General features: G+C 39.1%; 1 protein-coding gene across 1 annotated transcript in view; it reads right to left on the reverse strand.

Annotated features, from left to right (window-relative positions):
- POLA1 (DNA polymerase alpha 1, catalytic subunit) overlaps positions 1–24,256 on the reverse strand; it is a gene marked incomplete at both ends in the record, with an annotated part of 209,080 nt that overhangs the window by 166,586 nt on the left and 18,238 nt on the right. The window contains 14 exons of the mRNA XM_082004557.1: positions 4,296–4,418; positions 4,647–4,796; positions 6,632–6,756; positions 7,255–7,351; positions 8,470–8,589; positions 8,929–9,058; positions 9,580–9,755; positions 10,572–10,688; positions 13,393–13,482; positions 14,224–14,285; positions 15,038–15,122; positions 16,461–16,621; positions 19,589–19,727; positions 20,926–21,000. Of these exons, the coding sequence (XP_081860683.1) occupies positions 4,296–4,418; positions 4,647–4,796; positions 6,632–6,756; positions 7,255–7,351; positions 8,470–8,589; positions 8,929–9,058; positions 9,580–9,755; positions 10,572–10,688; positions 13,393–13,482; positions 14,224–14,285; positions 15,038–15,122; positions 16,461–16,621; positions 19,589–19,727; positions 20,926–21,000 (1,650 nt within the window). The remainder of the gene's footprint in view (positions 1–4,295; positions 4,419–4,646; positions 4,797–6,631; positions 6,757–7,254; positions 7,352–8,469; positions 8,590–8,928; positions 9,059–9,579; positions 9,756–10,571; positions 10,689–13,392; positions 13,483–14,223; positions 14,286–15,037; positions 15,123–16,460; positions 16,622–19,588; positions 19,728–20,925; positions 21,001–24,256) is intronic.

The raw sequence follows: 24,256 nt of genomic DNA on the forward strand, positions 1-24,256 counted from the left end.
CTTTTATTCTCTCCTTTTGACTGCCAGGGCCTTAAACTAATCATTAATGGAGAATGTATCTAAAGGATCTGAATGAGAAAGTTGGAATTAACCCAATTGCCTCTTTTATTTTGCATACTGTAACACTAGATCTACCTGTTAATACCGCTGCAAACAGCAAATGTGTTCTTTTTCCTTTCAAAGGCAAGTTTTCTACCTGCTTGGGCAAAAATATGCAACAATGAAAAACAACATGGAAAAAAGCAAGTGCCTGGAAAAGGCCTCAGCTTTGAGTGACAGCCATTAACAACCAAGCTGCCTACAGATAAAATTCTCTCAACAACTTTGCTGTCTTGTAGGAAAATCCTGCAGCAGAGGGAATCCTGCATTTGAGAAATCAGACAACTGACACTTCATCAAAAGACTTGTCCTTTAAAGAAGCTAGAAAGGCATGACCTTACAGTGCCTGCTAGTGCAGAGCTGGCTGGTTGTACAACACCGACTCATCTTGTTTCCAGTTGTTAAATTACATTAAAGGACAGCTAAAAATACATTAAATATTTTCCTATTACTTTTCCATGCAAGCAACTGCTGTAGTTACAACAAGAGCAATGCAAGCAAATGCTTAGTAACACTGGGGGTGTGGGGGGTGTCCAGGAATCCTTTTAACACATTCCAGGTCAATAATGTAACATTTGTATTGCAAATGCAGAAAGAATTTTTTTTTTAATTTGTTGTAAGAACAAGAAATGATGCATTTCTAATGTTCAAAACAGGAAAACATTACATTTTCCGAAAAGGTCAGGAAGATCTGAGCTATAGTTTTAACTCCCTCCCACCCCAAATTTTTGCCCTTTTTTTCTTCGAAAATACACTGAAACTTTTAATCAGTCTGCCTGTGATATACAATACACTAAATTCTGACAAAATCACACTGCTATCCCCCATCTTCCCTGCTAGCGATTACCCCCAACTGAAAAAATAAACAAGGAAGACCCATTTGAAAAACGAGTCTATACTACATACAGTCAACTACTTATAGTCAACATCTAAAACACTGTGATCAAAATGAAAAGTCTTAATTGATTAATGATCTCAAGGTCTCTATCGCCATCTACTGAAAACTCACTACCACGACTACACCAGCCACATAAATTACGCCTCGTTCCTTGGAACGCCACACGCTAATCTCTGCTGGACCCAGCCTCCATACGACCGGAGCTGTAAGGCTTTGCTACGTTTCTACTGCACATCTTAAGGTCAAAAAAGGCGAGGTACTAGTGCCTATCTCGCGAGAGCTGACTGAAGAGAACAGAGCTCTTACAGATTACACTCTGTCCTAGCGCCATGATCTGGCTTTATAAATGGCCTTTCCACGTCATATTTAATACTTCTGCCAAAGTGAAGCGAACATGTCAAACACTAGCACAGCTATAAACAAGCTTTTTAAACGGCAATCTGTAATTACAAGAATTTTTAGTCACCATAAAGGACCCCATGGCAGCTCCACTACTTTTAGTGCATTGGCATCACCAAACCACAAAAAGAAGTTACAGCCCACGAGAGGTAGCACATAGCACTCGGCGTCAGACGCTTGCAGTACTCAGTCTTCCTACAGCTTCAGTGAAAAGGTCTTCAGTCACACAATTAGAAAGCAGCAATTTACAGAAGTCATGAAAACTGATTTTCTCTCAGCTATGTTAAAACTTAATGCTATAATGAGCTTCAAGAACTTCTTCAACTTGAAATATATATTTCCCACTTCCAATTATTCTAAGACTTACGATTGAGCTGTAATTGTGTTAGTGCAAATACTGGGGTTTCATCCCACACAGTATTTCTCCTGCTTCGACATCTACAAGCCTACCTGCGTTTACTCATGTCCCCTCCACAACAGTAAAAAAAAAAAAAACAAACAAAAAATAGGTATCAATTACTGGTCATCAGAAAAGGTCATTTAAATTTAGACCAGTAATATTTTTCAGTAACAGTTATCTTTTAATTAACCTTTTCATATAGAGAACCCAAATCTCCCGATACTTAACATCCACCTCTTTTATATTAGCATTTAGTGGTAAGAGGAAACCTATGAATAGAAAGACTAATGTAAAATTTTAAAGTAGTATTTCTCCGGATTAAATATTTCAACTTAAAAAAATCCAGAAAATTAAGGTGTCCTCTTGTGTCATCTTTTCTGGCAAAAACTACTCTTCAAGAAATAAGGAACTAATAAAGCTTTATGTATTTATTGACTACCTACCTAAAAATGCAAGTTTTCAAAACACAGCATATACAGTGTATTTCATCAGACTCTATCATACTTCACACAGAAGCACAAAATTACAGATCATCCTGAAAAATTCTCAGATTTTCAAAAGTTTGTCTTCTCCACAGTATCCAGAGTAATGAATACTAATCTACCCCAGGGAATGGGGGCGGAGGGAGATAGTTTTAGCTCTACAGGAGGTGCTGTACTGCACAGAAGAGACCTACCAAGACAGTTAATGCCCCACTGAGTTCAGCACTACTGCTGCCGGATGCAGCCCAGCTCCCACAGACTTTCCTTGGCACCTCTCTGCTGTGCTTCCAGCAGCCCCATTTCATAGAGGAACTTTTAGACCTGCAGTGGGTACAACACACTTTCAGGCAACACTGTGCCATAGGTATTAACTTTTTCCCCAAACTCAGAGCAACTACAAAACTGGAGATTCAAATGTGTGCAAAGGCTTGGCAGATGCAAGCCCAGGTCTAGCACCACCAGAATTTAAGAGGTAAGAAATCCTTTCCAATCAAAAATCAACTATGTAAGACAAAGTGTCTCAAAGTGCTCCCTAACACATCCTGTACCACCTATTTAGGTTTTTCCCATTCCACCATCACTTTGGAACATAATGCAGGAACACCAGAATTTCATGCACCATTACCTCATAACAGCTAAGTCACAGACAATTGGAATAAACTCTATGTGCAAACAAAAAGTATTTTCCCCCCTTACAGAGCCCAAAAGCTCAAGTACCCGTACAATACCCAGTTTGTGACAGGTGCTCCATATGACTAATGGAGATCATAAAAAACCCCAAAAGTCAAGCTCATTATTTGTAAAATACTGCTAGAAAACATAAAGCTATGATACTCAGCTGCTTTTCATGTCAACCTTGTAGAGAAATACATCAGAATCTTAAAACAAAAAAAGATACCACTTCCTCAAAGGAAACATCAACTTTTTAATTCACACAGATGAATAGCACACTTATAGTTATCAAACCTGGAAATGTTTTCCTAGTTAAACATGTGCATAAGGTTAAACATACTGGTTACATCAATTGGGAGGACAGCAAACGTGGGGTTATCTTTAGAGAACTGTTTAGAAGGGCATACTTCTAAAAACAAAGATGTGTTATTGGAAACAAAATGCCCCTATGCACATCAGTTGGGGGTTGTAAATGGACTTTCAGTGCATTGGGTGGTCCACAGCAAGGAGAGCTGTGCCCTGACGTCACAGGAAGTATGTGCCTCTAAACAGACGAGAACTCATCCATCTCCTTGCTCAACTAAATGTTGACCAGCCATCCTGTCATGTCTGTTCCTCACACCTTTGCAGATTCCTGCTTGGTATTCTCTTCTATAAAGAACTAAGATGAAGTGTCATGAAAAAATGTGTTCTAAGACGCTGTATATCAGTGGTACGTTTTGGATCTTTAACGATTATTTTTCCCACTAGGACCAAACTGATGTGGTCTGCATTCAGCTGCCATCCTATCCAACAGCAAAAGTAGTTTTGCCTATAAAGCTAAAAGCAACTCTTAAAATCTGGCCTCTTGAGGGTAATGCAAAGCTCCACTTTAAGGAACAGCTTCTGAAAATAAGGCCCTGATACATAATCCACTGTCACCATGTGATTAATTAGCCCTGTCACAAACTTTAGGGTTTCAGGAACTCAACAGACCAGGGCACAGGACAGACTGGTCAAAGACAAGCTCATCCAAAGCTGAAGCATACCACTGAATCAAAGACTAATCCATCAAGCAGAACTGCAAATTCATAGAAAATGTGAAAGCAGCCTTGATTTTTTTTTTTGTCACCATAATCTGGCCCACTGAAACTATGCAGTTCAATTCAAAATTTTTGAGACATTTGATTCTTTTCTGGACTCCAGTTTCATTTTTTTCCAATGTCTGCAGTACAAGAACAATAAAAACTACAGTTCTGAAAACAAAAGCAGGTTTGAAAACAAGACCATTTTCCTATTCAATGAAAAAGTAGGTGACTTAAATTCACACTTTTTACACGTGTGTATAACCTGTTTAATGACTTACCTCTCTCCCTTTATGAGTCACCAAAGCAGCCAAAGGCTTGGCATAGAATCTGCTGTAGGAAAATCCCAGGCAGCCATACATACTGTTAGCAGTGAGCTTCAAAGCTTTCTGTCTGATATCATACTGAAAAGAAACATAACCAGCAAAAATGATATAGCCATAGCCAACAGAGAACATAACTTAATGTTCACAATTACATTCACAGCTTTTCATATAGTCTGCAGCAATGACAGGCTACCAGTAAAGAACATTACAATCACTGCTTACTACTAATCATCCCTATTCTGCAAGGCTGATCAGGGCACTTAAGGGGAGTGGGAGGAAAAATCAAAGGAGCTCTGTAAAACACACCTGTAAATAAAGGTCAGGATTTAAATCTGGCTGTTTCATTAACTGCTTAACTTGGCGCCTTCTCTCCACCAGTTTCCTGATTTCTTTAGGCAAAACTCCCATTTCCAGAGATGGGTCCGGAAGCTCTGGAATTTCTTCCTCTTCTTCAACCTGTCAAATGATCACCACTGCTTATCATTTCTTTGCTTAGATTTTAATGTGTTAAGTGAAAAGCTTGGAAAAAAACCCCACAAAACCACACAGCTTGTATCTACTCCTGCAGAGCACCCAAGGCACGGTTTAGAATAAGCAGCATGAGAAGCTTTTTTGTGGTATTTAACTATATTACTTAGTCTCCACTGGGGGACAGGGACTAAGCCTATCTCTGCCTGGGAGAAACCCAAGAGAGACACAGACCAGTAGCAGGAAGATTTTTTTTTTAATGTATGCGTGTGTATTTTTAAATATATATAAAATATGTACCTGTGGATATATATAAATCCAGGTAAATGAAATACACATACTCTCTCTTAGGTATATGTAGGTAGACATAAAAATATAAAGAAAAGCACACACACAAGCAATTATTTCTGTGCTGAAAAATAACTTTTTTTTATTATTGCATAAGTATTTCTGATGTTCAGAACTGTAAAATGGAGCACATGGTCTGTGGAACTGATACTTGAATAAGATAACTGACAAAGGAAAAATCAACAACAGCAACAGAATGAAAACTCCACCCCAAGCAACTCTTGATTATAGCAAAACAGCAACCTAACAGAAAGCACACATTCTTCTTGTTAGTGTAACTGAAGAAATGGTTGCGCAGCAAAAATGGAAAGAAATTTCAAGCACAATGAAAGAGGCAAAGAAAGGGTGATTAGAGACACTATGAAGTTGGCAAGTTTAGTAAAGCAGTCTGGGAAGAACCATAACAAGAAATGACACCAAAGCCTGATTAAATATCATACCATGATAGAAAAAAAAATGAGCTGCTTCAGTTTGAAGCACACTTAAGAAAGCAGGGTAAATCCACAGAGGGTTTGGAGGAACTTACTGACAGAGTTCCACATACTTTTTTCCTCATTTCTGCTACAGTCCTGATATTTCAGTTGTTATGGAACTAACTACGTCCCATAACTACTTATTCACAACACACTAATTCCAACCTGTGAGCTGACACCAGTTAAAAATAAAAGCCTCAGGTTTAACCTTTAGACCTGACCAGCTCACTGCTTCAGTTTACAGCACAGCTCCACCAAGAACTGTACCAGCACAGCTGAGGAAATGAGAATAAGCAGCCACAGATAAGCCATGGCCAACACAGCTGCTGAGAAAACAGTATGTGGAACTACACCTTCGGGAGGTTTTTCAGTTGTGCTTAATACAGTTTAATGTTGTATTAAACAGCATGAATTTCCATGAAGCTGGCTCCACAGCTGACAGTCACAGTATCATGCCCTGACACTCACCCCCAAGACACACAGATAGTTTTCCTGATGTCTAATAAGGGTTGAGCTCATATTGCATTCTTTCCCCCAGGCAGCAGCATGAGACTTGTGTCTCCCTCATTCAGGTATGTTTGCATGAATTCTGTGGCAACTTAACTTTAAGAAGCCTCTACTAAGTTAGGATGAAATTGGTTAAGGGGCTCAGAAATTGCTAGGACCACCTAGGGTTGAAAAGCGACAACAGACCCTCATTGAAAGTCTTGTTTCATGAGGATACCAAGATTTTATTTAGATGGGTGAGAACTCACCAAGATTCTGTAAGAGTTATTACTGAAAGGAAGATGACAGACATATAACATTCAGAAAGTCCCAACCCAAAACTTAGTATGATGCATCTTTAAACAAGAATCACTTTTTTTTTTAAGTGTAAGAGAGGGGAAAAAATCCCAAACATTAAAGTTTGGTGAAAAGAACAGTTTCTTAACAAGCCGATTCACAGAAAACACACTGAAGTTAAGACAGTGTACATTAAGTCACAAGTTAAAGCATACAAACCTCTGCCCTTTTTTGTGCTTCTGATGACAGCCTCTGCACTGTAGTAAAGCAGATGTTAAACTCCTGGATAATCGATGGGTACAAGCTGTTGAAGTCGAGAAGCAAAATAAACTTGTCATAAAAACCTAAAACAGAGTTTAAAACAAAAGTCATAATTACTCCGTCTCCCTAAGGATGTCATCCAACTCCACAATTAATATTTAAGTGACAGTAATACATTGTACCATACTTCCCTTAAAGTAGTTGTTGAGATGCACCACTACCCATTATAGAAAGCTGTCAGAAGTGGAACGATCCAACCCCATTAACTCACCAGAGTTGAACAGATAGCTTCTGTGTTACTATAGGACACTTGTACAGTTTTCCCCACATAGAGGAGAAACTGAAAGAAAACTTACGTGTCCATTAAAAAAACTATACACAGATATACAGTCCTAACTCCTTGCAAGACCATAATCGTCTCACAAAAAGCTAAGAAAAAAACCCGTCCCAATAGTAAGTAATTTCTTGCATGCAACAACAAACTCCCCCAAGACACAGGTGGTGCTCATTGCGATCTATCGGGATTAATATAACGTACCTGTCTCTAACTTCATGGAAGAGAGAAAATTGCCACATCTTACCGACTTTGGGATCCAAGACTAAGCCCCCAGCATATGCTGCTTTCTTTTTCCCTATTTTTGATTTACTCTGATCTTCAAAATCTTCATCTTCATCCACCTACATTTGGCATTTAAAAAAGTCATTATCTAGTCTCCAAGATTTCTACACTGCTGAAGGAGTTATTTTTGGCAAATCAAATATGAAATTGGGAGCCAGTGCATAGAGTTCCTTTTAAATTACATGCAAAACATGGTGTTTTCATCATGATCCTTATTAAAGCTCTCTACATGTCAAAACAGCATTCAAACCAACTCCTATAGGAACAAACTACCAACAAGAGATCAAAAAGACCTTAAGAAATTCTCATCATTCAACACGGCACTAGTATGCATTTTCTAGATGGCCGTAAAAGTCAACACTATGAAAAAAATCAACTCATGGCCCAGAATTATTACTGTCCAATTAAAATGTAGTTTTTGGAAATATAATGGCTGGGCTTTAATGAAACAAATAAAAATACAATTACTGACCTAAAGAGTATTTTGTTATTTGTTTTGTTGTAGTAAGAATTTTTCTCCCAGTTGTCCAATGCTATTCTGAATCATTTAAAATTTCGGCACTGTTTTGATGCAACAATACAATCAGCAGAACTTACTGCTTTGGAATTTGCTGTTGAACTTATTTAAAAGTAAAACTGAAAAGCAATATATATTGAAATACAAATACATTCTCAAATCTTAACTTGTTTACTAACAAACATATAGATCTCTCTAAAAATATATTTAAACTGTTATTATCCAGGGGAATTTTTTATTTAATATCCTTGGATATTTTACCTACATTCTCAAATCACCCACCTTACAAATTATACTTGAAATACTGTTCATGAGGAAAATAACTGTACGGCAAATGTGCATCTATTAAGCAACACAGACTCTCTTCATCTTCACTATTTCCCCACACAGCCAAGTACTTAGCTTATTTCAATTTTAAACTGAAAGAGCAATTTAGTTTCCACAGATCTGTGATACAATGGAAAAGGTGTTACACTGTCCCTTTAAACCATACATGTCTCCACTATCAACTCAATAAAAAAAAATTTGAATTAAGCATAAAATTTGAATTAAGCATTGCATGCATGTTCTGTGCTCTCACAGAACAGTAATACACAGAAGAGAGAAGAATTTTTTTTTCTTTTTAATAAAAATTCTTGGAAAGAGAAAAACTGGACCCACCAGCTTCTGTGGAGGCTTTTTAAAAACTTGTTTGTCCGGCACTATGTAGTCTTTTTCATGAAATGCATGAAGTAGCAAGAACTCATTACGTTCAGATCGCCCGCCCATCATTGTCCTCGACTACAGAGAGGAGCAAAAGAAGAATTCAAAGTAGAGCATAGAAAACACTGACATACAAAAATATACTACGCAACATCCTTCAACTATTTAGAAGTTCACCTAGCATTACTATTATTCTGTATCATCACCATGCACAAAACTCAAATGCAGTATTTTCATGAAAGTTGCACATTATTACTTGACTAGATTGTCAAACTCTCACACTTATCACAGAAAAAAATTTACAGCATCATATATTCTCAATTAGTGTTCACAAATTAAAACTAGCAAATCAAACACAGAAAACATGGAATTGTTCTTGTGGGACAATGGAGCAGGGGGGAAGTAATAAAAATATACCATGACATTGCCAGAGATGTTTGTTATTTGAAGGGCCAGTGGCAGAACATTCAGCTCACACATGATCTGGAGAATGAACTTGGCATCTGTCCAGGTGTTTTCCAGCATGAACATTAAGTGAGGAGACTCACTGGGGAAAGAAGGGGGATGGACTAGTAAAGTAAAATCAGCCTGCTTTGTACTCTGCAGTAGTTTAGACCTATATGCTGTATGGAAGACAAGGTACCTGTAGCACACCAGTGTTTAATTATATAGCAAGCTCATTTAATTGGGAAAAAAAACCCAAAAACCACAAAAAACCCCAACCCAAAACTCAAGCTTGCATATCCTATTAACGTATCTAAACCAATGCTCTCACAAATAAGTTTTCTTCTGACATAATAAGCCACCACCCACCAGCAGCTTGAAACATTATAAAATACTGTTATATTATGAATATAAATATATTATATTAAATATTATATTAACTACATTGTATATTATATAAATATCATATATAAATAATATAAATACATATTCTATTTTTCAAGTACCAGTATGCTAAGTCAGCATCTCCACGACAAATCAAATAAGCAAGCATAAAATTGTATACCGGGAAACTAGCTCCTCTACTTTCTAGTGAAGGATTAAGAACACACATCAGCAACATACCTGTACATATTTCGAATTTCCTCTGGTAGAATTGTTATCCTCTCTGTTTTCAAAATCTGACGGACCAGTTCAGACAAATGGTAACTTTTGCAACGGATTAATTCTTTAGCAGAAATTTCTACATCACAGATCATTCGACCGCAGGCAGCATTCCTTTCAGCAAACCCTCCTCGACCCTTAACCGTATCACAGAAGGAAAGAAAAAACTCAAACAAAATGAAACATACAAACATTAACAAAGAACATCCAGCCAAAATCGATGTTTATAAGACTCAGTCAAGTCAGTTGGTCATTAAATACTCTAATACTCCAACTTTATAATTATGCCTCAAAGGAATCCATGGTATCTTTCAGTTAGATCTTAATTCTTAAACTATCATGCTTTTTTTTTTTACCTTTAATAATTAGAATAGTCCCAGCAAGAACATGGGTGTGTATTTTGTTTTTCCTCCAAGGACATTCTTTGTACTAACAGCAGGATGAAAAAGTCACAGAACAAACCACACACAAGAATACTCATTGTGGCCTCTAGGCTGGACAGGAACAGGCAAAAAACACGGCCACGTTCAGCACTTCAGCACTCCAAGCCTCATACATTGTCCTCTGAACAAATACATACTAAGAACTACAGAATTCTTAACTTAGCAGCTCTCTATGGGATGATTCACCAATCAACCAAAATTACATTTTCTCATTTTAGAGTTATAGCAGACAAAGACTGGTACAGTAAAGACTACTGTAATTAATCTGTCATTATCATCATCTGGTTGAGATACATAAACTAAATTAGCCCAACTTGAAAATTAGTTTAGCTTATTTCTGTAATAAAAGTCATATAAACACTTACCGTTTCTGATCTGGGACACATGAAACCCAGCATGACCAACAGTCAAAATACATCAGTGTCACATTTACAATACCTCAGCAAAATTAATTCCTTTTTAATCACACGCAACATAAAGGGGCTTAAAAGACTTGAGAAATCTTATTACCCCAAGCTTTGGCATATTGGACCTCCTCAGTCGACCTATCTTGGACCAGTGAGGGACTTTGGACACATTAATTCTTTGAAGCAGCACTTCCAGATCAAATCCATAAATATTATGACCCTTGCAGCAGAAAAAATAACAAAAAAAGGTTACAACAAAAGCAAATTGAAAGACTTTCACGCACTCAGTATTCCTTTGCCCTTCGTGGTTTTTTCCCCCAACTAATTGATGGCATTATCTCTCTCATAGAAAGCACTAAGAGAACATTCATTAACAATACTCATTAGTGTTAACACTAACAATGCTGTTCAGCAGAGTACCAAAATCAGCTCTAACTGGCTCACAGAGCACACATGATGCACCTTTACGCTTTGACACCAGAGATTAGGATTTAAAGCTTTCTAAAAAAAAAACCCAAAACATTCCTTATACAGCATATAAACTTAGCTATGAATAATTCCTTTTCTCTCCATCCATGAAAGTCTCAATATTGACATGAAAACAATGTACTTTTTTTCCTTTGATACTACAACAGACATAGCTGTTAAATCTGGACAGGAAGACCTTGCAACCAATATTTACATATCAAAGTACTCCAGCAATATTTGCAAAGTTTAAACAATGCTAAGGACATTGATGACATTGGTCTGTAATCTCAAGCTGAAAGCAAAATGCCCTGATGAACGTGACTCTATGTGGACCAGCCACCAGGAACTGCAGGTTCACCACATCAGATACATCTGCGTAGCACAATCCTGCGCTACAGAAGCAGCTCTTTTAAATCATAAGTAGCATTACAGCCACAGTAGAGGGGTCTCACCTGTATTGATACAGCCTGTTTTTCCAACAGCACTAATTAAAACAGGTTGTACTGGGTTTCCGTGGCAAGATTTTGGTAGCAGGGTGGGGGCTGCAGGGGTGGCTTCTGTAAGAAGCTGCTAGAAGACAGACCCGATGCTGGCCTAGGATGAGCTAGTCCACGATGCGGCTCTGTGGTAACGTTTTAGAAGGGGAAAAAACTGCAACAGCAATTGCAGCCAGAGAGAGGAGTGAGAATGTGTGAGAGCAGCAGCCCTGCAGACCCCCCGGTCAGAGCAGCAGGAGGGGCAGGAGGTGCTCCAGGAGAGCAGAGGTTCCCCGGCAGCCCCTGGTGAAGCCCATGGTGAGGCCGGCTGTACCCCTGCAGCCATGGAGGTCCACGCTGGAGCAGATCTCCACCTGCAGCCCAGGGAGGACCCCACGCCGGAGCAGGGGGATGCCCAAAGGAGGCTGTGACCCCATGGGCAGCCAGTGCTGGAGCAGGCTCCTGGCAGGACCTGTGGCCCCGTGGAGAGAGGAGCCCAGGCTGGAGCAGGTTTGTTGGCAGGACTTGGGTCCTGGAGCAGCCTGTTCCTGAAGGACGGCACCCCATGGAGGGACCCAGGCTGGAGCAGTTTGTGAAGAACTGCACCCCATGGCAGGGACTCATGCTGGACAAGTTCATGGAGGACTGTCTCCCATGGGAGGGACCCCATGCTGGAGCAGGTGCAGACTGTGAGGAGTCTTCTACCTGAGGAGGAAGGAGCGTCACACACAACATGGGATGAACTGACCACAACCCCCATTCCCTGTCCCCCTGTGCTGCTGGATGTGGGAGAGAAGGTAGTGAAAATTGGGAGTGAAGTTGAGCCTGGGAAGAAGGGAGGGGTGGAGGGAAGGTGTTTTAAGATTTGGTTTTATTTCTCATCATCCTGCTGTGATTTGGTTGGTAATAAATTGAACTAATTTCCCCAAGTTGAGTCTGTTTTGCCCATGATGGTAATTGCTGAGTGATCTCTCCCTGTCCCTGTCTTGACCCATGAGCCTTTCATTGTATTTTCTCTCCCCTGTCCAGCTAAGAAGGGGAGTGATAGAGGAGCTTTGGTGGGCACCTGGTGTCCAGCCAGGGTCAACCCACCACACAGGTGCAAATTCAACTGCACTAACACAGCTCTGATGTTTTTAGGATCAGAGCTCTCCCAACCCTACTACTGGCATCTTTGATTTAAAACCACTGGCTGCAGTGTTCACCCTGATTCCTGCCCATAACCACTAGGAAGCTCAGCTGGTAGAGCAAATACCAGATAGCAGCAGCAGTGAGCTGAAAACATCAGAAATCTGACTGCTCATTTCATCCTATTCCCACCACTTAATTATCTGTATTTACTTAAAGAAGAACAAATTGTATATAACCAACCTCAGATTTATAACCAACTTCAAACTGTCTTCAAAATTTCATTAAATGAAAGTCAGGACTGTACGTTAATTAAACATAACAAAAAAAGAAAATTAGTAACTATAATAAATCCTCAGCTGCCAATACAGTAGAAAATATAAGAATGCTTGCTACAAAACTTTGCTCAGATCCCATGGATTTGCATAGGTTATCATTTTGATTTACAGCATAAACACAATCTAAATGGTAACACAAATTATATGAGCATCTGAACTGAAACACTCTTAAGTATACCAAGAGTACCCATTTTTCTAGACAATCACAAGGAGGTTTTTTGGTTGTGTTTTGTCTTTCTCAGTGAAGGAAAAAAAAAAAAAACAACTTGTTTCAGGTACTATGGAAATACTGCCTATTTCAGATACTATGGGAAATAAAAGGATGTATAAAATGCTGTCAGGGAAAATTCTCTATCATCTTTGTATCAAAGCATACCTGCTGTCTTATAAACAAATTCAATTCATATGGCAGTCCAAGATAAACATTTAAAAATGTATAAGGGGACAAAAGAAAAAGAACAAAGCTGACCAACTGACAATATGCTTTAACTCTGAAAGTCTCAGAACTACTCACCACAACAACATCTGGGTCAATTTTGTGAATCTTCGCAAGGAAAAATCCCAGCAGCGTTCTCTCTGTTGCAGCAATTTCTATTTTAGCATTCTAAAAGGAGCAAGAGAGCACCTGATTTCAATGACCCAATAAGTTTAAAATGGAAACATCTCCTCTCCCCTACTAGTTACAAGACAATAATAAAGCACCACAGAGTTCTCCCTTTCCTTCTATAATTCAAGGCTTTTTGTTCTCACTCCCATAGACATAGAAAGCTTTTCTCAGAGGCTTTTTTCCATTTTGCTTTTGTATGCAGGTGTCTAGTGATATTTTGAGAGCCTCCTAAGAATCAAGCACACCAGGAAAATCCTCCATGTGCATCCTTCACTCACAGGCTTAAGATCACACAGAAAGAGAGGAAAAACAAAAATAGGTTACTTTATTATTCTGTCAGCTCTCCCAGTGCCCTTTAGAAAGGATGTCTTCTAAATTTTGACAGACTCTACTCTCCAAGGAAAGAAGAAACAAATTCTCCCAGTTTACTACAAGTACATAGTCAGGTATAATGAAAACAAATCACTATTTTAGCCTTTTTGCAAAACCTTTCCAACTCTCTTGTCTAACGGTCTGTCTGTTTCATGACCACAACTAGCAGCAGTACTGAATCAGAGTACACACCTGTTTTTACAAGCAACACAGAATAAATACCTGGATTTAGGTTTGCAAAGTAGAAAACTAATGAAATAATCATGCCATTCCTTTGAATATCTCTCTTACACAACTCACCCAAAGCAACATTAAGTTCATATTTTAAAAGGTACTGCAACTAGAAGGCTAACCAAATGAAATTACCTTCTTTTTAATAGCTTCTTTGAAGTCATAAGGAAAAATGCAATCATTCGGTTTGGAAACAACTGCAAAAGAAATCATATTTGTTCTTATATACATGTTCTTAATTGTACCCTCCCCATAAGGATCCATCGACAACAAAGGGAGCTAAGGTAAACTAACCTCTAATTCTAAAAAGCTAGCCTTATGTGAATACTTACCTTTGAAATAACCAAGTAATTAATAAAGTATTAAACAATTTTAATCAGTCATATTTGAGGTTACCATTGGAGATTAAAACTATGGTCCACAACTTCCGAAGAACTTCCTCTCACAAGCATTCAACACTCTTCAGACTTCTGATTGGGGTCTGAATCTCAAGGTTTAGCTGATCTATCTTACTATAATGACACTGTTGCAAGAGGTTTGGGTTTTTTTTTTCCCTAAGAAAACTTGTTTATAAATAAATGTGATAGTTATTTTTCAGTTCTTCTCAAGAGAATTAAAAAAATAAACAAGTGACAGTAAATAAGTGGTCTAAATTAATGGGTGAAGAAAGTAATCCAAGAGAACACATGATGAAGTAAAAGCAATAAAAATGACAGGAAACTGTATAGATATTTTCAATAAAGTCTACAATAAAAAGTCAGTAACCAGTGAAGTTAAAAATAGGGAAAAAAGCTTGCCTGGGAATTGAAACTTTGTCGCTTACCTATACTAAGCCATTATTCCTGGAGTGACAGAATGAAAGAAAAAAAAAGACCACACCAAAAAACACAACAAAAGAAAAACTCCAAAAGAATTCTTTTTCTACTCATAAACTGTTCCAAGTACATACCACAGAAGTGTGTCTGAAAAGGAGGCTGAGGTGGAGCCTTATCCAAAGGAAACTTCTGATGAATCAGAGCTGCAACAGCCACAATCTATACCAAGGAGATACAGAGCACACAACTTCATAAACATAACTGCTATCAACACCCATTTCTTCCCAGCCCCCCCTTTTTTTTCTTTTTAGGTTCCCTCATTTCTTTTCTCTTGTTTCTACAAAAGATCTTTTTAAACTGAATTCCAATTATAAGTAGTTAAAAAGAAGAAAAGTTATCAACTGATCTCAAGTAAAATTAAGCGGAACTTACTTCTAAATCATTAACTTAGAAATTTGAGAGGAAAAATAATTCATTTTGGAAAACGCTGCTTTTATCAAATTTTGCTCTGAATCTGAACAGACCCCACAGTTTAAAGGACTCCCTATGAAGTGCAGGGGAGATATGAGCAGGGCAGGACATGCAGAAGTCTTGCCTCTGGAAGGGCTGCCCGTGAGCAAGCAATCAAGACTGCCAAGAAGCCAAGAGGTTTTTGCGTTTGGAAGCTATTGCTTTACGGATGCTTCCGCTTGCTTTGCTGGCAGGACATCCTGGCTCCCCAGACACTGGTCAGGAAAACCCAACAGAAGACAAAGCAGACAGGCTTTAGAAGCATCTTGGCAAGCAGAGTCTTGTTGGTACCTGGCGTATGTCTCATTATGTTGGGTAGAAACCAGGAATTTTCCACACTCCCCCCACAAAAAAAATTTTAACTTCACCAAGAGGACTAATCCTGCTTGAAAAAACTGTCAGCCTAATTTTTCTTCCATTCAATTATCCAGAAACAATTAACCTATCCTATCAGTGAATACCAAATCTCTTCCTAAGCTAGGGAGACTTAAGTTAAAAAACAGATAAACATGCCTAACTACGTGTTGTGGTCTGCAGTCCACAACTGAGAGTGGCCACCTACATCTCTCCTCCTTTCTGTGAAAAGGAAAGATGTCACAGCAGAATAGTAGATGCTATAAGATTTAGATCAAATTCTCATTCTATTTCAAAATTACTTTTATCAGCATAAAAAACCCAGTCATTTTACCTAGAAACTATGATTAGCTCTACCAAAAAAAAAAAAAAAAAATCCATTAACAGCTGTTCTGGGACAGTTTCATTTATGCACAACTATTATGCACAACAGACAAAACAGAAGGCTTGAAAAGATATGTAGGACCCACTGTTGCGGTAAATGTTATCACCAAACAGGCCCCCTGAATCCACAGTTTTCAGGCTGGTGAGACCCCAGTAAAAATTTCTTTGAAAAGCCCGCAGCACAGGAATTTTATTCAACAGTAAATGTATTTAGACATGTTTTATCAGATGAAGTTCTTCCAAGCCATAGAAAGTTTTTAGTATACGCCAAAGAACAAAACCAAACCAAAATGAAAGCAGATTACTTACCTCATTCTGGTGAGTCTTTGGGTTCTGAGTGGTCTTCATGCTGAGGGACATGACCACGAGAGGAGGAGGAGGAGAAGAAAGATCTTTAACCACGTTCACCAAGCCAGGCTTCATGGCCACAGCCTCCACCTTACACCAGCTGACCGGCTGATTTGAAGGCTCTGAGGAAACAACATGAACCACCTTTATTCTTCTGGGAACCACAGGTAAGGCTTCTCTAATGGTATTGTTGCACAGAGCATGCATGGCCTTTTAATGTTTTGCCCTTGTGGAATAGTCCAAGATCCAGGCTAACCCAGCCCAATTTTTGGTAACTCCCTGGGCTCTAACTCCCCAGTCAGAAGCCTAGTCACACCAGGGGCTCTTTAACACCAAAGAAGAGAGGGAAGATTTGTATTGAGGCCAGGAAGATGCATAATGCAAAAAAATATTTCAGGCAGCTCATAGTAGAGAAAGGTGTAAGCCAAGTGAGCATAACTTCACCTAAATTAATATACCACCTCTTAGCATCTAATCTTGTAGTCAGTCCAAAGGGAGAAGGCTTCATAAAAATTAAGTTAATCCAAGTGACATGAAGGAATACTCAGAAATTTCTCAAATGACGCAGAAAAGACAGCCAGAGTGCTAACCAAAAGAATTTTGATCAGATGAGAACAAGAACATATGACTGACTGAAATGCACCAGATAATTAATTCATTTGGATATAGTCTTTCAGAAACACAATTATGGAAGTAAGGAGATGGGGGACGTCATAAGAGACTTCATCCCACCCTGGTAGTATAAACTATCCTAAAATGTAAGAGACCACAGAAAGCTATTTAGACATAAAGTGTACAAGAGCTAAAAAATGCATAGATAGATGGAGAAAAGATGACATGTTTACCACCCATTATTATCTGAGAATTTTTTAAAGCAAGTGAAGAATTACAGACCAAAAAAAAAAAGTGATCATTCACAAAAGATGCTGATGAGAGAACTCACTACACACAGTAAGAAGTGGGGGTTACATTTCTGATGGATTAACCTTTTGGGAACAGCTGTTGGTAGACTTAGCTATCTTACTCCCTGCAAAATTATTTGTCCCCTCTCTGGGAACCCACATATTTTACCTGCTCTCATTATCATTGCTCTAAATGCAAAAACAGGTAACTGACTAAAATACCTTCATTTATAAAACACTGATGATCTCTCCAAAGGACTACAATTGATTGCCTAACATCTTTTTTTCTTTGATCTCCAATATCTTAATGCCCTGAGCTTCAACTAGCACTCCACAGAGCAACGGTCTCCAAAGTGGGATGCCTAAGACAATCCATTGGGGTGTGGGAAGAAAAAGTTTTTGTACCATTAATAAATAAAGTAAATACTTTTAAAAGTGTTTATTTCACATACCTCATCCTTTTCTAATTTTTTTGGTGTGTTTATTTTATAATGTACATAATATATTAGTACAGTAGTACCTGTATATAATTTATAAATAAATATATATATTGGGGGTACATGCTCAATTTTTTACTGACAAGGGTATTCAATCTAACAAGTTTAGAGACGGATGCTCTAGAAAAGCTCTGATGCTATCTAGCACTGATACTCAAACTGCAAGGACAGCTTCATTATGAATAGCGATAACAGTTTTTGAAGAAGTTGTAGAAGTCTGATCAAATGATTTGAGACTTGCTTATTCTAAACCTTTTGGGTACACTTCTTAGCCCTAAGACCCTCTATGGGAAGTGTGGAAGGGAAGCTACACAAGCAAGCAAGAACCTTCTCATAAACTAGATACATAGTCTGCCCCCACTGCAAAAAAAATACGAAAGAAACAAATGAAAAAAAAAAAAAAAAGAAACCCAGCTTTGGGGCATAAAATCCAGTGCAGCGACTACAGAAATTTGCATAAATGTAACTAGCCAGCTTAATAGAGAGTTTTCAACAGAGTGGGCATGCCACAGTTTTGAAATGAGCAATTCTGACATCAAGCTACAGACTCTCCCTGGAACCTGAAGGCTGTAATAGAGATGTGGGAGTGGGACAAAAGAGTTCCCTTAGATTACCATTTAACCCTGGCATGGAATCAGTATCTGGGCTCAGGCAAGTTAGTTCTAAGGGGAGATAACGCACATCAGCAGTAAGTAAAACTGAATACTGACTGCAGTGTTGGTCATCATTGCCGTAACATTTGTCATATTAGATATGAGGACTCCTTCCAGGTGAAGAACGAACACACCCAAGAAATAGGAGGTCAATTCTTGGGCAAGAGTACAGATGAAAAACCACTCTTAGGCCTTTAAAAATCAGTGCCAGAAAGTACACTGATGCTTGCCAGTGTCTGGTGGAAAACCTCTCACAGTCAGGGATTTGTCTTGTCTATTCCAGCTCAAAATCCTTACTGGTGTCAGCTTTCTACGTGACTCAGTGAGGTGCCGAGGAGGAGAATCCTCCTGGTGTCAGCATTCACACTGTCAGTTCTACATTCGAAGTGCCCCAAAGAAGTCGCACTAATAGATGTAGCTTTTGTCTAGTGTGATCACCTTCCCTACTTTCTTGGGAATATGCAGCACACATTGAATAAAGGGCTCTAATAAAGCCAAAATAAGGTGGCATAACCACCTGTAAGTGGTGTATGAAATCCTTCCCACCTCGTGAGTGGCAAACTAAAAAAGCTCCAAACTTCCTAAGTGCCAGAAAAAAAAAAAAGCACTCACACAAACGAAAAAGCCATCTAGCAGTGCTTTGTTCTTGAAAAGCTACATTTGCAGAAGAAACATGAATTTTAAGTTATCAAGAGAAGAAAGAGAAATAAGTTTCCAGGAAACTAACTTTAGCTCAGTATACGTGGCTTTAGGGTATGCACCAACGAGTAGCTGCTAGGCACTGCATAGTTCCCTCTCACTGCCACTCAAAGTTATAAACTCATCTGTACAGTGTGCAACTTTATATGGACAGAGCTCTCGCTCAAAAAAGAACAAGTTACAATTTGTACTAGATAATGAAAATTACAGAGACAAATTGCAGGGTTAACTTACAAAATTATAATTTATCAGTACAATTTAAATTTCCCCTCCTCCCCCCAATCTATAATCATGTGTGTTTTCCAGCAACCAAGTATTTCACATGGAAACCACCATACGTGGATTTTTTATTTCCAGCCAGCATGGTCCTTTGATCTTCCTGCTCATCAAGAGAAGTTCCAGGCTAGAGGTGTTAGTTCCAAATACATGTGAAAATGTTTGTCCTTTCAGATCTTGGGGAAGCCGAGGGCATTCAGCCTAGTAAGTAACAGAAAGCAGCGCGTCATTTCACCCCACAGAAGTCTTCAAGGCTGACACACTATATTCAGACAGCACCTTAACAAAGCTACACAATTCCTGAAATCACTGTAATTTCCCACAAGCAAAGCCTTCACCCATAATACCTTACAATAATTGAAGAAATTATACTACTGACTCGACTTAAGTGCATAACAAAATCAGGACAGTAATGTAAAAATGCACTGAAGCAAAAGTTCTTCATCCATACTGGATATGACAAATATTATCATCAGCCAAGACTACAACAACCTTCAATGACCATTTTAATACAGAAACTGATCATGTTGTAAACTTAGAGAGCAACAGCTTTAATCTTGTCTGTCACATAAAGACTGAATAAAGTGGTTCTGCACAGCTAAATAAAAATTTGAGATAGCTAGCAAATCTCTATGGGATGCTGCTTTTGCAACTAGAACTAGTATAAAAATGGTTTAAAAAGGCATTAGCTTAGCAACGGACCCAACACATTCAAGACTGCTGAGTCTTTTATATTTGAAACTAAATCAAGTATTTTTACTAATGAAGAATAGCTACTAACGTTCTCATGGGAATTTTTTTCCATCTTTGCTACTCAATTTTACAGCTCTTCAACAAAAGTCTTTCTCAGCTGCTATTTGCAAGAGCCATATAAGCAGAGATATCAGCTATATTCTGTATATGGATTCAACAAAACATTTAAGGGTAGTAAGTAATTTAAAACATCTTACATTACCTCAGGCCCTGATCCAGTACAGCTAAAGGGTTGTTTGGCTGATTAGTTGATTCAGTGGCAATAAAAAATAAAGCAGGATAATTGGGAATATAGATTGTTGTAAACCAATAAGCAAATTATAATTGGGGGAGAAGGTGGGAGGAATGCAGTAGTTGTAGGAAGTATTTTTTCCCCTCATGCTTTATCTACACAAATAGAGCTAACACTAACAAATCTATTCGTTATAGGTTACCTGGTAATGAACTGTTTTTGGTAAGGACTAACCAACATACAAATGATAACAAAAAAGCCACAAGCTTAGGTATTAACCTCTTTTTTTTAGTTACAAGACAACGAGCAACTAACTACACATTACAATTTTTTTTTTTTTTTTAGTAAAATCATAGAATTCTTAATTAGGTAAGAAAGCAGGTTATGGTCTTTTATCAGATTAAATATACTCACCGAATATTTAACTTCTAAGTATTCAGATTTTGCTGGAACATCCGGGATCTCAAAAGCATAATATTTTTCCACTTTCTATATAAAACAAAGATGATATTTTTTCAGTATCTCCCAAATGAATATTGATTCTGTCCAATAAGAAAGCTACTAAAATAAAGACCAGCCAAAACATACATCTCAAATATCGTATGCTTGATCATATATTACCAATCCTGCAACTCATTGTAACCATCTAAAAATAGGAAGAATGTTTTAGTATCTGTATTTGATCTCTTTAGGTTTTCTTAGCATGACGAGTTTCTACAGAATTGACTTACAAGTATACTAACCAACACAAAAAAACATACAAGCTTAATAGCTAAGGAAACTCCAAAACGTTCTGTAAATTCACAGGCTTCAGACATGAGAATTGGTGGTTCCAGACCACCACAAAACCACAACATGGCTCCGATGGAAAGGCATTTCCAGAGATCGTCTAGCCTGCTCAGAGCTAGGTCAACTAGAGTGGGTTGCTCAGGGCCCTTTCCAGTTAGGAGATGTCTCCAAGGATGGAGACTCCAGAGCCTCTCTGGGCAACCTGTGCCAGTGCCTGACCTCCCTTAGCGTACAAAAGTGGTTTATGTTCTGGTAAATTTCAGGTGTTTCAAATGGTACCTATTGCTCTTGTCCTCCACTGGGCACCAATGAGAAGAGACTGCCAGAGTTGTTCATACACAACGGTAAGATTTGCACCACCCAATCCCTCACCCCGAGCTTGCTCTTCTCCAGATTGCTCAATCTTAGGTCTCTCAGCCTCTCCTCACATGACAGGCCCTATAATCGTCTTTGTGGTCCTGTGCTGGACTTGCTCCAGTATGTGCAAGTCTTTCTCATACTGGGGAGCTCAGCTAAACGCAACACTCCACACGTGTCTCACCAGAGTTGCATAAGAAGGAAGGACCATGTCCCTTAAACTGCTGGCAATGCTCTGCCTCGTGCAGCCCAGGATGCCCATGGTCATTTTTCCTGCAAGGGTATTTTGTTGGCTCTTGTCCAACTTCATGTCTACCAGGATGACCAGGTTTCTCCCTCCAAAGCTGCTTTCCATCCAGTCAGCTACCAGCATCTATGGGTGCCTGAGGTTATTCCAGTCCTGGTGCAGGACTCACTATTTCCTTTTTTTCAACTTTATGAGATTTCTGTAGGTAATGAGACATTTCCAGCCTCTCCATGTTCCTTTGAATGGCACCATGCTCATCTGGTACATCAGCCACTCCTCCTGGTTTCGTACTGTCTGCAGACTTGCAGAGTGTGTGCTCTGCACCATCATCCAAGCAATCAACACAGACACTAAGCAGGACTGAACCCAGTACTGACCCCAGGGGTATGCCACTAGGGACTGGCCTCCATCTGGACGATGTGCTGCTGATCACAACCCTTGGAGTCCAGCAGTGCAGCCGGTCTTCAGTCCACCTCGCTGTCCACTGACCTAGCCCATACTTCATCAGTTTGGCTTTGAGGATGCCGTGCGGAGACATATTAAAGTCAAGACAAACAGCAGCCACTGCTCTGCCCTTGTTCACCAAACCACTCACCACTTCACAGGAGGCTACCAGCTTGGTTAAGCATGATTTTGCCTTTGTAAATCCACACCAAACACTCCCAAGCACCTTCTTGTGCTTTGTGTGTCTCAAGAACAATTGTTTTCACCATTAGTTGCTCCATCACCTTTTCCCAGGGCTTGAGGTGAGGCTGGCCTCTAGTTCCCTGGAACCTCCTCTTCCTTGCCCATCTTGAGGGTAGCAGTGACATTTGCTTTCTTCCAGTCCTCAGGAACCTCCTCTGATCAACATGAGCTTTTAAACATAATCAAGTGTGGCCTTGTAATGACATTGGCCAACTCCCTCTTCACTTATGAGTGCATCTCATCAGGTGCCATGCACCTGTGTCTGTCCAATTTGCTTAAATATTCCCTAACTTCATCCTCCTCCAATAAGGACAAGTCTTCTTTGCTTCAGGCTTTCCTTCTCGTCTCTTGGGGTCAGGGATTGCTGAAGGCTGGGCTTTGCAGTACAGGCCAAGGTGAAGACAACATTGAGTATCTCGGCCTTTTCCCATGCCCTTTGTCACCACATCCCCTGTCCCTTTCAGCAGCAGGCACACATTTCCCTCTAGTCCTCTTGTACCTACAGAAGCTTTTCCTACTGCTCTTTGCCTCCCTCACCAGACTCAATTCCAGGTGGGCTTTGGCTTTCCTTTATCCACCATGATGTCACCTCCATTAGTCTGCCCTCTAATCCTGACCTGTAAGCTCTTGACTGCCTCTTTGCCCATCCTTAGGCAGGGCTCCATGCATTCCCATTGCTCTGATGTGTAAAAAGGACTCTCCCTCCTCACCATCCCAGCCTCTTCTTCTTAACCACATCCTATCCCACCGTGTGTCCATGATCCCAATGAGATCATAGCCCTGTAACTGCACACAGTTCCTTTTTTTAGATTGAATGCTTTAGTGGACAGTCACTTCAGAGAGGCACCAAAAAGAGCTGATTTCCCAACCACGTGCCAGCTATTACTTTATTACATGCTTAGAACAGAATAATTTCTATGACAGTATTCTGTTTTTCATTTTGAGTGACTTGGGTTTTACTAGAAAGTAGTCAAGTTTGTTTACGTATCTCTAACAAAGATAGTTAAAGCAGTCTCAAGATCAGTACAACTTAAAGTTAAGTATCACTTCTGCTTTCTTCAAGAACAATAATGATTTTCCACAACATGCACAGCTTGTCAGTTTCTAAGAATAACTACCTTCATTTTCCAAATAATTACAATATCCTGTGCAACAATATTATTGTACCTGCTGAAATGCCATGCTCTACACTGTAATATGTACGCTCTGCCCTGTAATACTTCACAAACCATCTGCACCACTGTTATATATTATTGCTATTATGTTATGCCATAACTATGCTAGAACATTATTCTTACTACAAGAATTCCTAGAGGCCCCTTAAATTAAAAAGCATATTTTCATTGGACAGTGCACTAAGTTCAGGACATTATACACAGAGTCAGCCTATCAAACTTACTCTAGTGGTATATTAAGAAAAAACAAAGTCACCATAAATTGGAATAAAATTTACAAATAAACAAAATATATGCACAGCTAGGTAAACTCAAAGTTATTGGGTTTTGGGGTTGGGTGGTTGGGTTTTTCTCCTTAAATTAATAGCATCAGCAACAGCTCCCTCAGAACACTACAATGAGCAGTTATGCTTGCTGCTTCTCATAACACTGCAGTTTTAAGGCTGCAAAGCCTACATAGGAGAGGAGAGGGCCCTCTGCTATAAATAAG

The sequence above is a fragment of the Phaethon aethereus genome (genome assembly GCF_964289735.1).
Source record: "Phaethon aethereus genome assembly, chromosome: 1".
NCBI lineage: Eukaryota > Metazoa > Chordata > Aves > Phaethontiformes > Phaethontidae > Phaethon > Phaethon aethereus.